Here is a 16,812-nt window from a genome sequence, read left to right on the forward strand (position 1 = left end):
AAATATACTTACTTATTTCTACTATCATGTGGAGGTCTTGCTTTAACAATATTCTCCTTGTTTACTTTATCTGAAGATATCTTTCTTACAGGAAAACTCTCCTTTTCTGATTTGATAACCATTTTACTCTGACACTTTGGACACTTCATTAAATCTGCTTCATCTTGTGATTCTGCCTCATACTCATGCTGACACTTCAAACACTGAAACATATTTAATTTACTTATATCTTTTATCAGTAGTAATAAAATCTACTTACTAAATAAGAAATACAGTATGTTTAATTGGCCTGCGCAAAAAATATATAGATGCTCAGAGTGGTAAAGCAGTTTTGACAATGCCTTTTTAATTCTAACGTGTATCACAGGGGAGGAACTATTACACGAAGGATGGAGTTCTTATGATAGCTTGTCAAGAGTTCTTGTGATAACTGTTACTGAGTTTGTCAGAAAACATTTTTATATACTACAAAACCACTCGTCAACAAGAGCACCGCCTAGCGTGGCAATATACGTCCTAATGCAATCATGCGTTAAGTAAATAAAATTTGATAAGACCCCTACCAGTTAGAACCCCATCAACATTCTGAAGGGCCATTGGCCATTCAATTATGCCACTGAATGAATGAATGAACTTAAATCTTTTGAGTTCTTAGTTTGTCTGTATCATAGTAATGTGTTAAGTTTCCCTGCCTAGTAAGGAAATTATGTTTATACAAAACAAATAATCAACATATCCAATTTTCTCAGGATGAATATGAATAACTCATGTCTCAACTTTTCTCTATTTTCAGTAAATTTGTTGGAAAAGTTCTAAGTTATTTAAAAGTGATCTCAGGAAACAGTTTTTAGGAATGGACAGACAGACGGACTGAAAGACACTCTACAGGTAAATCTTCAAACATTCCTGATTTTTACCAAAATTTAACATTTTTAAGAGGAAAATTCTTAGAGGAGATAACTCAAAAATCAAAATGAGAATAGGTGTTGATAATGAAGTACAGTCAAAACTGTCTTAAGCAGCCAGCCAAGGGATGCAGCCATTTTGGCTGCTTAAGACAGGTGGCTGCTGAATGGAGGATCCAGTTTTTATCCAAATAAATTATTCATTTCTTTGGAAAATAAATCCGATTTAAGTATAAATAAACCAGTCTGATTCATCATCATCATCAGTTTTTAACCATTTACAAACGTATGCTATTAATGGTTTAACATGTACACACTCCTTCCAACATAAAGCTTTACATGAATGTAATACAGATAAACAAATGCACTCATGATTTATTATGTCAATAATTGAAACTAATTATCCCATAAAAATATCTTCTTGCACAATAATTTAAAATGCGTAATATTTTCTTCACAAAAAAAAGTATGACAGTTTCTTTTTCTAACTTTTGATCAAAAGAATATTGTGTACACGTCATCTAAGTGTCGGCACTTCCTTTGATGTTTCGGATTGAAACAGCAGGGCTACAGGTTTGTAAACATCAAAGATTCTTTTGAAGAGCCCACTAGTTACCTCATAGATTTAACAATGACCTCATTATATTTACGCAATTTTATTATCACACATGGAGCAAGTGTTTTTATGAATTTATTACTGAGGAATTTAGACAATCGGCGATGTAATTCATTTTCATTTCTTTGGTAAGTACCATGTACGCACAAAATTTATCTGAATCGGGATAAACTGTTTAAAAGGAAACAAATCAAAATATTTCTTTCTGCCATCGACAATGCATTTTTTTCTTCTTTCTTTTTTTCTTAAAATCCGTAAATTGAAAAATAAACAAGAACGTGTTTGTTAAACACAAATGCCCCCGGCTCAGATTCTTGTCAGTAGCAATATCTAAAAAAATGTTTACCCATTCACTCAGTTATGGACAGAAAAATTGCCAAAAAATTGTAAACACACGTTATATAGCTTGACAAAGTCATGACATTTTGTAATTGTGAAAAATATAAGTTGCCAAGTCATTGCTCTGACTTGTGAAGTTGAAAAATATTCAACTTCATGCAAGTTATCTTCCTACCAAATATGAAATACATCATTCTGTCATTAAATAAAGGCTGTATGGGCAAAAGTGTAAAAATCTATTTTGAGCACTGGTGACCTTGACCAAACTGACCCCTAACTCTAGCCAAAAGAAGAATACCATGTAAGTTATCTTCCTACCAAATATGAAATACATCTGTTAATAAATAAAAGCTGTATGGGCAAAAGTGTAAAAATCTGTTTTTAGCACAAGTGACCTTGACCCACTGATCCCTACCCCAATCAAAAGGATGAATACCATGCAAGTTATCTTCCTACCAAATATAAAATAAATCTGTCAATTAATAAAGGCTGTATGAGCAAATGTGTAAAAATCTATTTTTAGCACTGGTGACCTTGACCCAACTGACCACTAACTCCATCAAAGTTTATGTTTCTATCAATTATAAATAACATCTGTCTATAGAATAAGGTCAATACACCTGTAAAAATGTAAAAATCTATTTTTAACATTGGTGACCTTGACATTCGTAACATTGACCTTGACCCAAAGGACCCCTTACTACACCCAAAGAAGGAGGACCTCCCTCGGCATGTTTGTATTAAACTAAGACAGCAACTAAAAAACAAAGGCTGTATGAGCAAAAATGTTTATATTTATTTTTTTAACCAGTGACCTTGACCTTGACCTTAGAGACCGCTTACTCCACATTAAATTAGAGGACCATCAAAAGTATCTACCTACTAAATATGAAAGATATCATTAAAGAAATTAAGCAATAAGGAGAAATTTAAGATAAATCCAACTTGCCGAAATAGGTTAACCAGACAGGCCCTATTTTCAAAGTGAAAAAAGGGAAATAACTGGGAAATATGGATGACACAGTTATATAACTTGGCAATATCATGTACTTTGTATTGATAAGTAAGTGTGGAAATTATAAAGACATATGTATAGATAGAACTTAAGATATTTCCAACTTTTCGTTTTAGGTTAACCATTATTCATTTTCTAAGTGCTGAAAAGGGCAATAACTTGGTAAATATGAAAGCAAGAGTTATGTAACTTGCCCAGATCATGTACTTTGTATTGATTAGTAAGTGTGTAAACTTAGAAGCCATTGGTACAGGTAGAACTTAAGAAAAATCCAACTTGCCGTTCTAGGTTAACCTCTTACAGACAGACGGACGGACACTTCAATTACTATATGCCCGGGGGCATAAAAAACTAGCGTACAGTAAGTCAAAAGAACGAATTGCAAGTTCGTTGAGACGTTCCAAACGTTTGTAATTACGACACGGATGAGCAATTATGCAAACTTCTTGAAATGTTGTGGTTTGTGTTAATATCTAGCACCTGACAAGTAGCTTTTGTTAATCCGTGACACGTGTCATCTTTGAAAATAAATGACAGAAGATTGTCTGGCCGTTTCACCTGGCTGACCGCTTAAGATGACCGAGTTTAAGACTCGGGAAGCATTTTAGGTGACTGTTGACCGCGGACAGCAAGTGACCGTTGAACAGATGTATAAAATAGAGTGGTTTTCGTGGGGAGCGTCACAAAATGGCCATTAAGGTCAGGTGACCGCCAATAAGAGGTGACCGTTAGTACAGTTTCGACTGTAGCTATAATTTGAATTTTTAGAAATTCATGAAGAAATTAGAAAGTTTAAGAATGAATAAACTAGAAATGTGTCATTATGCCATGGATTTGTTGTTGAATATGTACAACTGTTCAGGAGGTAATGAATGTGAACTGAAAATTTCCTTTTTTTCAAAGTTAAAGGGGCCAAAAATCATCAAATCATGACCAACTTCGAACTTGACCTGTGCATTCCTTTGACATATCCATCTGTAAAATTTGAGCTGAATATGTAACACTGTTGGGGAGATAATGAACAGAAACTGAAAATTTCATATTATTTTCAAAGTGAAAAGGGCATTACTCTGCCAAAAATCATTGAACTATGACCCAATTCAAACTTGGCCTGCGCATTCTTTTAACTTATCCATATGTAAAATTTGAATGTGTAATACTGTTGGGGAGATAATGAACTAGATGTATGTAGTGAAAATCAATGACCCCCGGTTGGGGCCAATTTTGATCCCAGGGCTATAATTTGAACAATCTTGATAGAGGTCTACCAGACAATGTCTTATGCAAAATATCTATGCTCTAGGCCTTGTAGGTCTTAATACAAAGATTTTTTATATTAATTCTTATAATTCCTTTTGGTTGCCATGGCAACCAGATTTTTTCATGGAATGAAATTCTTTGAACAACTTTGGAAGCCCCTCACCCAAGGATCAATCCTGCTAAGTTTGGTTAAAATTGGACAAGTGCTTTTTCACAAGAAGATTTTTAAGTTCACTATATAATCTTTATAACACACACACACACGCACACACAAACACACAGGTGAATCTTGATATGCTACCGCATTGCAGATGCTGCGGTGGCATAATAAGGAATCCCTTGGGCGTGGGGCAATACTGATCTCTGGAAATTCACACAAAATAACAATGTGCCCTTGACCTGAGGATGGTCAAACCTGCGCCTTTCACATCGTCTCATTATGGGTAACATTCCAGCCAAGTAGTTACAATTTCCGTTCACCAATTTCCTTTCCCATGTTCAACAGATACTAACCGGACATGAAATTGCTGACAGACAGACAGGCAACCAGGTGCATAACAATACATGCAAAAAAGTTTTCTGGCATATAAAAATAACTTATAATTTCAATTACCTGCATATTATCTTTTTCCACTTTGACTGACTTTATATATACAGACGTCACTGACTCAAATCTCTGAAAACCAAAAGATTGCTATTTTGTACAGCAAATAGAACATGCTCAATAATAACGATAACGATAATGATACTAGAACATTCTAAAAATTAAAAAAATTCATGTTGAATGTAGAAACGACTGTACACATATTCAACAAGAAATGTCGAACAACACATATGCCCCCTTTTCTAGCCCTAGACTCACATTAATGGTAATTTTTTTTTAAAGAAACTTGTCATAAATAGGTACATGGAAGTGTTCAATTATTGAAAAAAGAAAAATAATGACGACTTTGTGATAAATAGTTTTCAAGATAATGAGACATTTAAGGCCCCTGTGACCTAGACCTTTGAACTAGTGACCCAAAATCAATAGTGGTCATCTAATAGTTATGACCAATCAATATTAGAAATATGGAGACTTTCAAGATAATGAGCAGAACCATTCAGACATTTAAGAACCATGTGACCTTGACCTTTGACCTAGTGACCCCAAAATCAATAGGGGTCACTTTCTAGTAATGACCAATCAGTATGTGAAATATGAAGACTTTGTGATAAATAGTTTTTTAGATAATAAGCAGAAACCATTTTGACATTTAAGGCACCTGTGACCTTTACCTTTGATCTAGTGACCCCAAAAGCAATACAGATCATCTGTTGGTTATGACCAATCACTATGTAAATTATGAAGACTTTGTGATAATTATCTTTCAAGATGAGCTGAAATAATAATACCATTTAAAGACCCAGTGACCTTGACCTTTGACATGGTGACCCAAAATCAATAGGGGTCATCTACTAGTTATGACCAATCAATATTTGAAATATGAAGTTTTTGTGAAAATAGTAACCAAGATAATAAGCTGAAATCATATTAAATTTCAAGGCCCCTGTGACCTTGACCTTTGACCTAGTGACCCCAAAATCATTACGGGTCATCTACTGGTAATCACCAATCAATATGTGAAATATGTAGACTTTATGATGAATACTTTTCAAGATAATCAGCGGGAAACCATTCAGACATTTAAGGCCTAATTTACTGTGTCCTTGACCTTTGACCTAGTGACCCCAAAATCAATAGGGGTCATCTAAGGCCTAATTTACTGTGTCCTTGACCTTTGACCTTGTGACCCCAAAATCAATAGGGGTCATCTACTAGTTATGATCAATCAATATGTAAAATATGGAGACTTTGTGATAAATAGTAACCAGATAATAAGAGGAAATCTTATTACCATTCAAGGCCCATGACCTTGATCTTTGACCTAGTGACCCCAAAATCAATAGGGGTCATCTGCTAGTAATCACCAATGAATATGTGAAATATGAAGACTTTGCAATAAATTGTAACCAAGATAATGAGAGGAAACCATTCTGACATTTGAGGCCCCTGTGACCTTGACCTTTGACCCCAAAATAAACACCAGTCATCTACTAGTTATGACCAATCAATATGTGAAATGTGAAGACTTTGTGATGAAAACTTTGCAAGATAATCAGCAGAAACCATTTTAACATTTAAGGCCCCTGTGACCTTAAACTTTGATCTAGTGACCCCAAAATCAATAGGGGTCATCTATTAGTAATGACCAATTATTATATGAAATATGAAGACTTTGCAATGAATTGTAACCAAGATAATGAGCGGAAACCATTCTGACATTTCAGGCCCCTGCGACCTTGACCTTTGACGTAATGACCCCATTATCAATAGGGGTCATCTACTAGTTATGACCAATCAATATCTGAAATATGAAGACTTTGTGATTAATACTTTGCAAGATAATCAGCTGAAACCATTTTGACAATTAAGGTCCATATGACCTTGACCTTTGACCTTGTGACCCTAAAATCAATAGGGGTCATCTACTAGTTTATACCAATTAATATGTGAAATATGAAGACTTTGCAATGAATTGTAACCATGATAATGAGCGGAAAACATTCAGACATTTGAGGCCCCTGAGACCTTGACCTTTGACCTAATGACCCCAAAATCAATAGGGGTCATCTACTAGTTATGACCAATCAATATGTGAAATATGAAGAATTTGTGATGAATACTTTACAAGATAATCAACAGAAACCATTCTGACAATTAAGGCCCCTGTAACCTTGACCTTTGACCTAGTGACCTTAATATCAATAGGGGTCATCTACTACTTATGTCCAATCACTATGTGAAATATGAAGACTTTGTGACAAATAGTTTTCAAGATAATCAGCCGAAACCATGTGGTCAGACCGACGGACAGACCGACGGACCGACATTAGCAAAACAATATACCCCCTTTTCTTCGAAGGGGGGCATAAAAATTAAAGACACATACATGTACAATATCAACTTAAATGGTCTGTAAGACAGGGATATTTTTATTCTTTAATTTAAAGGTTCACCATGTTTAACAAGTGGATGATGAATCATAAATTGCAAAAAAATCATACCATCTGATACAAGTCCATTATAAGTTAAATACAATGTATAGTGGTCCTTACATTATAGCACAGTTACAAGAAATACTTACACTAGGTCCCTAATCTGTGATAGCATACTAGCTTTAAGCGTAAACTTGGTTATGTGGGATGATCCAGAATAACCCAGAACTTGTTTATAATTCTAATAAATTTCATGTTTTTTTTTGTTTGTTTTGGGTTTTACGTCACACCGACACAATATACATAGGTCAAATAAATTTCATGTAGTCGTCATTAAATTATACATGTGCAAAACTTGATGTTTCTTCTATTTAATTGCAAAATATCATTTATTTAAAGGCATCCAGTGCAGTCTCAGACGGCCTGAAATAACCATAGAAACACAACAGCGTCACACCTTAAAGAACTCCACATTAATTGAAATTTAATAACACATCAAAGTGGCTGACAGAAAAATATTTCTTGCCCAAGCTTTGCTAGAGCTTGTTGTAAAACCTGAAGAAAAAAATGTCATTCCAAAATTTGATGTCATTTGAATATTTGATTCTTCTGTAATCCTGTTTCACATTTTGTTGTTGCAACATTAATTCATTCAAAATAACGTCATTAAGGTGACACTTTCTATTTGGATAGTCTACTTCAGAACAAAAGAAACTCGACACAAGTATTTTGGTTGTCAAACAAAGTTTTTCAAGTGTTTTAAATGTATTCTGATTAGAAAGTAACTGTTGGACTAATTTTAAAGATAATACATGTCTTTGGCAGGATTGAAGAATGCGCATGAGGTTAATGTACTCTGTCACTGTGGCCATGTGTAGTCATGTGTGGCTGTGCAGAAAATTTCATATGATTTTTTAAATTGGATGAGTTGCATACAAATGTACCTAAGATTTGTTTTTAAGTGTTTATTTTTTATACCTAAGATTTGTTTTTAAGTGTTTATTTTTTATACCTAAGATTTGTTTTTAAGTGTTTATATTTTATACAAGGGGGAGAATCATGCCGTTCGTTACCCAAACAGACAAGATGGCGGATGCAGCCAAAAAGTAGGTTTTTCCCTTATTTCTCTGAAATTCGTGATGTTCTAATGTAAAGGTACATATAACAACCTTCTCAACAATTTTCCTGGCACACAGGATTTTATTTCATGATGTTTCGTCCCGTACTTCATCTGAAATGCGCGTCACCAGATTCGAAGTGAGAGAATTTTCCACCGGTTTGATCGTGGTAACGTACGGCTTTTTCTCTCAAATTCACTGTTTTTTTTACTTATATGTATATTAACTGAAACCACTGACTTTAAAAAGTTGTAATATGTTGTCAAGTAAGCAATTATGCCCATTCTGGCTAGATTTACTGCTGTAAATATTAATATCGAGGCATTTTCCGGAAATGATAACGTATGGCGCACAAAATATCAGTGATAACGTACGGCGCATTTCACTACTTGGTGGATTTCCATTTGTCCAATCAGCTGATAATGAATTATTTTTATGTAGGAAATGATAGATATCTGAAAAAAATGTTGTTCAGGTCAGAAATAATTAATTGAACAATGCTGTATTATCGGATATAAATATCTTTCTAGCTGGTGGCATAATAGTTATCCGTTGTTAATATACCAATTAAAACACACGTGTATAGTTTGAGAATATTTTGTATAAAATGCAAAATGGAAATAAAAGCCTCCACTTTCAGGAAACATTTGTGTAGTGTTGTATTCACATTAAATTTCGCCAGTGTTGTGCGATAATTATGGTCTTATCCCCTTATCAGAAAGAAGAAACGCATTCAGCTAAGCAAAAATGTTAAAAAAGGTACGGACGGCTTGATATATTTTCTTTTCCAAAGAAAAAGTCTAAAATAATTCCTAACAAATTTCTGATAAGGAAATCTTAATATTTGAACCCGTCAAACATTTACAAAACGAAAATTGATTGCGACTAGCTTACACCCAGATGAGATGAGCCTGTGTTTATTCAATCTGGTCGCTCATTGAAAGAAAAATACATAACAGAGATTATTATATGATCTAAATATATCTGCAATCTCATTGGTCCAAACAGTAGTCAACAGAACTTTTTATAAAATCATATTTACTGGGTGTAGTATCATATTCACTGGCTGAATTGGATTTTCCCAGTCTAAAAATAGATTGAGACTCATATTCAATGATCATACACCGTAGACTGTTAAATACGCGTGTTACTTAAAAAATAATTGTTGCTTTTTGTTCTTTATGGCATATTTCTCAATTAAAATATCAATACATTACCATTTTACTTAAAGGCTACACCGCAATGTTGAGTATAAACTTGAATTACTTTTGTATGTGCAGCGTTCGCGAAGTCGTTGCACGCCTAACACGTGCGTCTTTTTTCCCGCGCTTCAACGAGGCAAAATTTGTACATGTATATAAGGTTGTACTTTTTGTGATTTTTTTACTTCTTAGGCTATTCATATAAAAAAACAATTATTGACTAGTGAGCCATTGAATATGATGTGATATTCACCGGCAGAAAGTCATATTGACCTCGGCTATCGCCTCGGTCAATATGTCATCTGCCGGTGAATATCACATCATATTCAATGGCTCACTAGTCAATAATTGTATAATAATGAATGAGTGTAGGTTCTATATTGAATTTATTGAATGAGTTAGAAATTAATGTTATGCAAAAAACTTTAATGAATTTAGTAAATAAGAAATTTGACGGGCAGTCAATACTGAACGCTACCATGTGCCACTATATGACGTCAGATATATTTACGCGACATAGCCTTACAGTTTTTTTTCATTTTAGGAGACAGTAGACATTTTATTTTAAAGCCGATGAGGACATAAAACATGCACAATAACGAACAGTTCATATAACCATAATATCAACAAGAGCTGTCGGTAGGACAGCATGCTCGACTATTCTTAGTGCTTGATAGTAAAAAAAATGCCTGATACAGTTACCTCCTCCTGTTTACAGGTTGGGGTCATGATGTTGAACAAGTGTGCAAAGTTTCAAAGCCAAATGTCAATGGACTTTGAAAATATTTGAACTATTACAAAAACTTTAACGTAAATTCTAAGTCGAAAAAGGGGCATAATTCTGTCAAAATGCTTAATAGAGTTACCTCCTGCTGTCTACAGGTTGGGGTCATGATGTTGAACAAGTGTGCAAAGTTTCAAAGCCATATGTCTATGGACTTTGAAAATATTTGAACTATTACAAAAACTTTAACGTAAATTCTAAGTCGAAAAAGGGGCATAATTCTGTCAAAATGCTTGATAGAGTTACCTCCTCCTGTGTACAGGTTGGGGTCATGATGGTGAACAAGTGTGCAAAGTTTCAAAGCCATATGTCAATGGACTTTGAAAATATTTGAACTATTACAAAAACTTTAACGTAAATTCTAAGTCGAAAAAGGGGCATAATTCTGTCAAAATACTTGATAGAGTTACCTCCTCCTGTCTACAGGTTGGGGTCATGATGGTGAACAAGTGTGCAAAGTTTCAAAGCCATATGTCAATGGACTTTGAAAATATTTGAACTATTACAAAAACTTTAACGTAAATTCTAAGTCGAAAAAGGGGCATAATTCTGTCAAAATGCTTGATAGAGTTACCTCCTCCTGTCTACAGGTTGGGGTCATGATGGTGAAACAAGTGTGCAAAGTTTCAAAGCCATATGTCAATGGACTTTGAAAATATTTGAACTATTACAAAAACTTTAACGTAAATTCTAAGTCGAAAAAGGGGCATAATTCTGTCAAAATGCTTGATAGAGTTACCTCCTCCTGTCTACAGGTTGGGGTCATGATGGTGAACAAGTGTGCAAAGTTTCAAAGCCATATGTCAATGGACTTTGAAAATATTTGAACTATTACAAAAACTTTAACATAAGTGGTTACGCCGACGCCGACGCTCGGGTGACTGCAATAGCTCTACTTATTCTTATCGAATAGTCGAGCTAAAAATCATGAAAAAAGTTTAGAAAAGATCAATTTTGATTGATAAAGTAAATACCAGCCGAAATTTTCTTATGTAGTTACATAATGAACATTTTCAAGCAAAATTGATCTTTAAACCACTAACTTTTAGGTCTCTTGTATATACATATACATACACACATATACATGTACATACATAAAAAAACATACATTACATGAACCATTAATGCAAAATTGTTGTATATTAATCGATTTTTAATACATAAACGCAATTACCTGTAACCATATGTTTATACACATATCCTAAAAAATGGAGGTCCCTTCGCATCAATCACAGACACTTGGGGTGTGGAGCTCAAAACGCATTTAAAATCCAAATAAAATGCATATTTGTCAATCCCAGCACATGTACTGATCATATATATCAAAAAAACTTAATATAAGCCTTTTTGAAAAAAAAATCATTTTTTAGCTCCACACCCCAAGTGTCTGTGGCATCAATTGCGGATTTCATAATTGTATATGAAAGGAACGTCATAATTTGATCTAAACAATTACATGCAAGAATTTGCCTATCATAATTATTCTGGGGTTTTTTCCACTAATGCCCTAACAAAAACAATAGTTTCTTTAAAAAAAAAAGTATTGCTGGTATCAGCAATAAAAGAGTGACATTGGAATTTGCTTATTAATTTCTAGTGTTATATTATATAAAGTTTCAAATCAGATTTGGATTTCGATGTTTTTATCCATGCCAGAACCCCGTCTGAAACCTTTAATGCCAGACCGATCAAATTGCGCTTAGATGACGTCATTATCTTTATCAAGGAACGGTTTTAAAAATTATTACGCTACTCTTAAACTAGTGTTTACGAAGTATATGTTAGTGTTCATCCGTGTTGTTTTACTTCGACGGGAGCGACAGCGACTGGAGAATATTTCTTATTTCTGTAGAACAGCTACGAAATAATACAAACATACTTAGTGTCAAGCTTTATTTGGCTTCATAAATAAACATGTCCATAACGCGGTTGAAAAATTGATGGCTGCTTTGAACAGACTTTGATATATCATCGACTTTGGATTACAAATATAGCTGCATGGACACTAATATTATTTATTTCAGTTTCTTAATTTGGTTCTACACTTCCTCTTATGTCTTGTAAACATAACTTTTCTATTATAAAGAAAACCAATTAATCAGAAAAAAATGCGCCGTACGTTATCATTGATATTTTGTGCGCCATACGTTATCATTTCCAGAAAATGCCTTGATATTAATATTTTCAGCGGTTATTCTAGCCAGAATGGGCATGAATGCTTAGATGACGACATATTACAACTTTTTAAAGTCAGTGGTTTCAGTTAATAAACATACATGTATATGTAAACGAAACAGTGAATTTTAGAGAAAAAGCCGTACGTTACCACGATCAAACCGGTGGAAAATTCTCTCGCTTCGAATCTGGTGACGCGCATTTCAGATGAAGTACGGGACGAAACATCATGAAATAAAATCCTGTGTGCCAGGAAAACTGTTGAGAAGGTTGTTATATGTACTTTTACATTAGAACATCACGGCTTTCAGAGAAAAAAGGGAAAAACCTATTTTTTGGCTGCATCTGCCATCTTGTTTGTTTGGGTAATGAACGGCGTGATTCTCCCCCGTGTTATACCTAAGATTTGTTTTTAAGTGTTTATTTTTTATCCAAATCTTAATCCTATAATGATTGAAGTTTACTAAATGTAGATGGATACATAATTTGCATCTAATCTAGGAATAATTAGATATGGTAAACAAAAACTACAACAATTTATTTTTGTACATTTTTTCTTTTTCCTTTTTAATGCTCCACGAGGGATGAGCATATAGTCGCCGCTTTGTCGGTCTGTCTGTCCGTCCGTCTGCTATACTTGTCTGGGACATAACTCTTAAACTACTAGAACTCCACAGGTCGAATGTGTCGCCTTGTGAACAGTCATACATGTGAACTCTCCCACTTTTAGCGGGAGACTCCCACTTTCTGCAGACATATTTTCAGAGATTTTTCTTAAAATAAGGGGTATTTTCACAAATTATAGTAATCTCCCTATTCTTGATGTCAAAATTACCTTCTTTGTTTATTGCAAATTCTAAAATCTCCCTCTTTTTGAAGAAAAGTCTCCCATAAAGGGCAATAACTAAAAAAATAAGAAGTGCAGAGTACCAGTTCTTGTGCACTGCACTTGTTCTTAATGAGATCTATCATCCTATGAAGATAATCAAGTCCATAGCTTTTATAGTGCAGAGTACCAGTCCTTGTGCACTGCACTTCGGGTTATTGAAAGAAGCATGCATACTAAGTTTGAAGTCAATCCGACTTATAGTAACTGAGTTATGCTCCGGGCAAGCTATAGGGGACAGCGACAACGACACCGCCAACAAAAGTAACCCCTTTTCAAGGCGACACAACAATAAGAAATATCAATATGAAACTTTATAGGTAGATAGATCTCATTGTGTAGAAGTGCAGTGCTAAAGTACCATAACTCTGTCTTGCCTAATTTTGGAGTTATAGCCCTTTATTCATTTTAACACTTTGAACTTTGTCTGGGACATAACTCTAAAACTATAAGAGATATTAACATGAAATTTTGTAGGTGGATAGATCTCATTCGGTAGAAGTGCAGTGCAAAAGTAACATAAGTCTGTCTTGCCTAATTTTGGAGTTATTGCCCTTTGTTTATTTTTACACTTTGAACTTTGCCCGGGGACATAACCCTAAAACTATAAGAGATATCAACATGAAACTTTGTAGGTAGATAGATCTCATTGGGTGGAAGTGTAGTGCTAAAGAACCTTAACTCTGCCTTGCCTTATTTTGGAGTAATAATTGCCCTGTGTTCATTTTTTACACTTTGAACTTTGTCAGGGACATAACTCTTTAACTATAAGAGATAACAACATGAAACTTTGTAGGTAGATAGATCTCATTGAATAGAAGTGCAGTGCAGACGTTCAGACTGTGCCATATGCCCATTACTATGTTTGTCGACAAGTGTATGTGACAATCTTTACTACACTGAAATTAATACATCTCTTATTCATTACTTAAACTATTATTTATTTAATTTGTAACATAAAAACTTTTTACTTTTCTCAATCTAAAGCGAATTTAACAAAATAAGGTAAAAATTCCTTTCATATACGATGTACTGCATGTATAAAACATAAATGAAAATCGTGTCAACATAAACTGGCCAGTGCAAAACCCAGCAGTTACAATAATTCAGTGCCAAGGCGGCAGATCAAAATAAAAAAAACATTAAAATTTTCACATTCTTCGCGACACTCCCGACCAAATGTCATTGTTACTCAAAGTCACCGTAGTACTTTTGATCTGCACTCATATTTGTCTAAATTTCATTTTGTCCAATGTATGTCGTCTTCTTTGTAAAAGTTAGTTATCAAAGTTTGTGTCCTTGTTGTAACTTCTGATGGCACTACATGTGTGCATTCATCGTCAATGTTTCCATGTGCAGATTCATCATCACTGCTTAAAATCACTACAACATTTCCAACACTTTCATCACTATAATGTTAATCACTAACTTCACTATCATAGTCATTGTTTTCGTCTTTTTAGGTACGTCACTATATGTATCATATCTAGCACTCATGGTGTCACTAAAAGAATCATGATCACTTTTTTCACTTCTTTGCTGCGTATTTATGTAATCACTTTCCTGTTCACAGTCATTATAGTCAAAGTTGTCGCCATTGTCATCTTCTACCAAGCTATTGTTATTTGTTTCATCTTGCATAAGTTCAATCCATTCCTCATTTTCCAAATCATTTATATTTATTTCACATTCTCCCACATTGTTATCTTCCACTTGTATTTCATTTTTCTTCATCTTTATCACAATTGATAAAATGATCAACATTTTCATTATTTTGCAGAACAGTCATGTCAAAATCCAATATTGTGGTAGCAAACTGTATTTCGTCTTGATTTCCATCTCTATCAGCTAACAAAGTGAAAACATTTTCATCTTCACTAGCATTCCCATAATATTCACTAGCTTTTTTATCTGCTCTTTTTGCACTTAATGCTGCATCTCTTGGCGAGTCTGCTTTATATCTATGTTTTAAAATCAAATGTTTGCTAAAGTAACCCCTTCTTATCTTTTTCCACACAGTTCAAATATACTATGATTGCATGCTTTTCTTAAATGTGTCTTTTCAAATGTAACATTTATTTTTGCAGGTATCGCAAAAGCACAAAGGCATTTTTTCTATTTTAATTTTTATCTCTTTCCGTTCAATTGAAAACAGTATAATGATTCAATTCTTATTGAATTATGCTATGAAATTAACTTCATAAATTGTTCCAATTTACTTTTTCACCGCTCGCTTCGCACATGAATTTCATTTTGTACTTTTCACTCAAATACTTTGCTCCATCGTCACATCGTTACATTTCATGATTATTCGCAAGTACGTATATATTATAAATGTTGTAAGTGACATTTTTCAAATACAATTTTTTAAACATTAGCAATGTAATTGGTTTTTGATCTTGATTTTAGCACTTTCTGCTGCTTTACGGGGCATGTGGGATGTTTGCTTTGATTCATCTAATTTATCATTTTAAGTACTTTCAGAATGCATGATTTATACTTGAAGACATCTCAATTGATAATTGTTTGAGTGGACGTTTAAGCATTTACGATTGTACCATTTTACCATTGCTGCGCGTAAATTTCCATCCTGACTTGGTATTAAATTCACTTTTCCCCTAAGTTTCCTGTAAATCCAGTTTCTGCTAGGTAAATCCTCATGTAGTAACACTATATTTCCAACACAAGGCTCATTATGTGATTGTACTTGACCTGTTTTAATTTTTGTTTGAGTAATCTTTCACAAAGATTTATTAAATAGTCATTGCGCCATATAACCCAAAGCATATTGAATAATTCCTGACCTTTTTCTATATATTTTCATAAAACAATCGATCAACTGAATTGTAATGCACTTTAAAATCTGTATACTTTTCATCCATAACTGACTCTGGAATACAGATGCTGTGGTTAAACAAGAGGGTCTCACCTGAGAACAGACTGCTATTTGTGTGAAAGCATTAATTACAAGAATATGAACCATGTAGTCACTAGACAATACATGTATTTTTTAATTATACTATAAACATGGTCCTAAATTCATAGTTGTACATCAAAAACAAGAAAGTAGGTCACACTTCCACCCAATGAGATCTATAAAAATGAACAAAGGGCAATTACTCCAAAATAAGGCAAGGCAGAGTTATGGTTCTGGCACTGCACTTCTATCAAATGAGATCTATCTATCTATTAAGTTTCGTGTTGATATCTCTTTTAGTTTTAGAGTTAGATCCCAGACAAAATTCAAAGTGTTAAAATGAACAATGGGCACAAACTCCAACGTTAGGTATGGCAGAGTTACAGTTCTTTTGCAATGCACTTCTACCCAAATGATGACATCCTTTATAGTTCCAGATTTATGTCCCAGACAAAGTTCAAATTATAGATATGAACAAAAGGCAATAACTCCAAAATAATGCAAAACAGAGTTACAGTTCTTTTGCACTGCACTCCTATTTAATGTGATCTATCTA

General features: G+C 33.9%; 1 protein-coding gene across 1 annotated transcript in view; it reads right to left on the reverse strand.

Moving 5' to 3' along the window:
• The window catches only part of LOC132753071 (uncharacterized), a gene marked incomplete at its 3' end in the record, with an annotated part of 221,807 nt that overhangs the window by 20,138 nt on the left and 184,857 nt on the right, over nt 1–16,812 (reverse strand). The window contains 2 exon segments of the mRNA XM_060743482.1: nt 13–203; nt 4,749–4,811. Of these exon segments, the coding sequence (XP_060599465.1) occupies nt 13–203; nt 4,749–4,811 (254 nt within the window).

This window comes from Ruditapes philippinarum, unplaced genomic scaffold, assembly GCF_026571515.1.
Source record: "Ruditapes philippinarum isolate M1 unplaced genomic scaffold, ASM2657151v2 ctg44_1_1_1_1, whole genome shotgun sequence".
Lineage (NCBI taxonomy): Eukaryota > Metazoa > Mollusca > Bivalvia > Venerida > Veneridae > Ruditapes > Ruditapes philippinarum.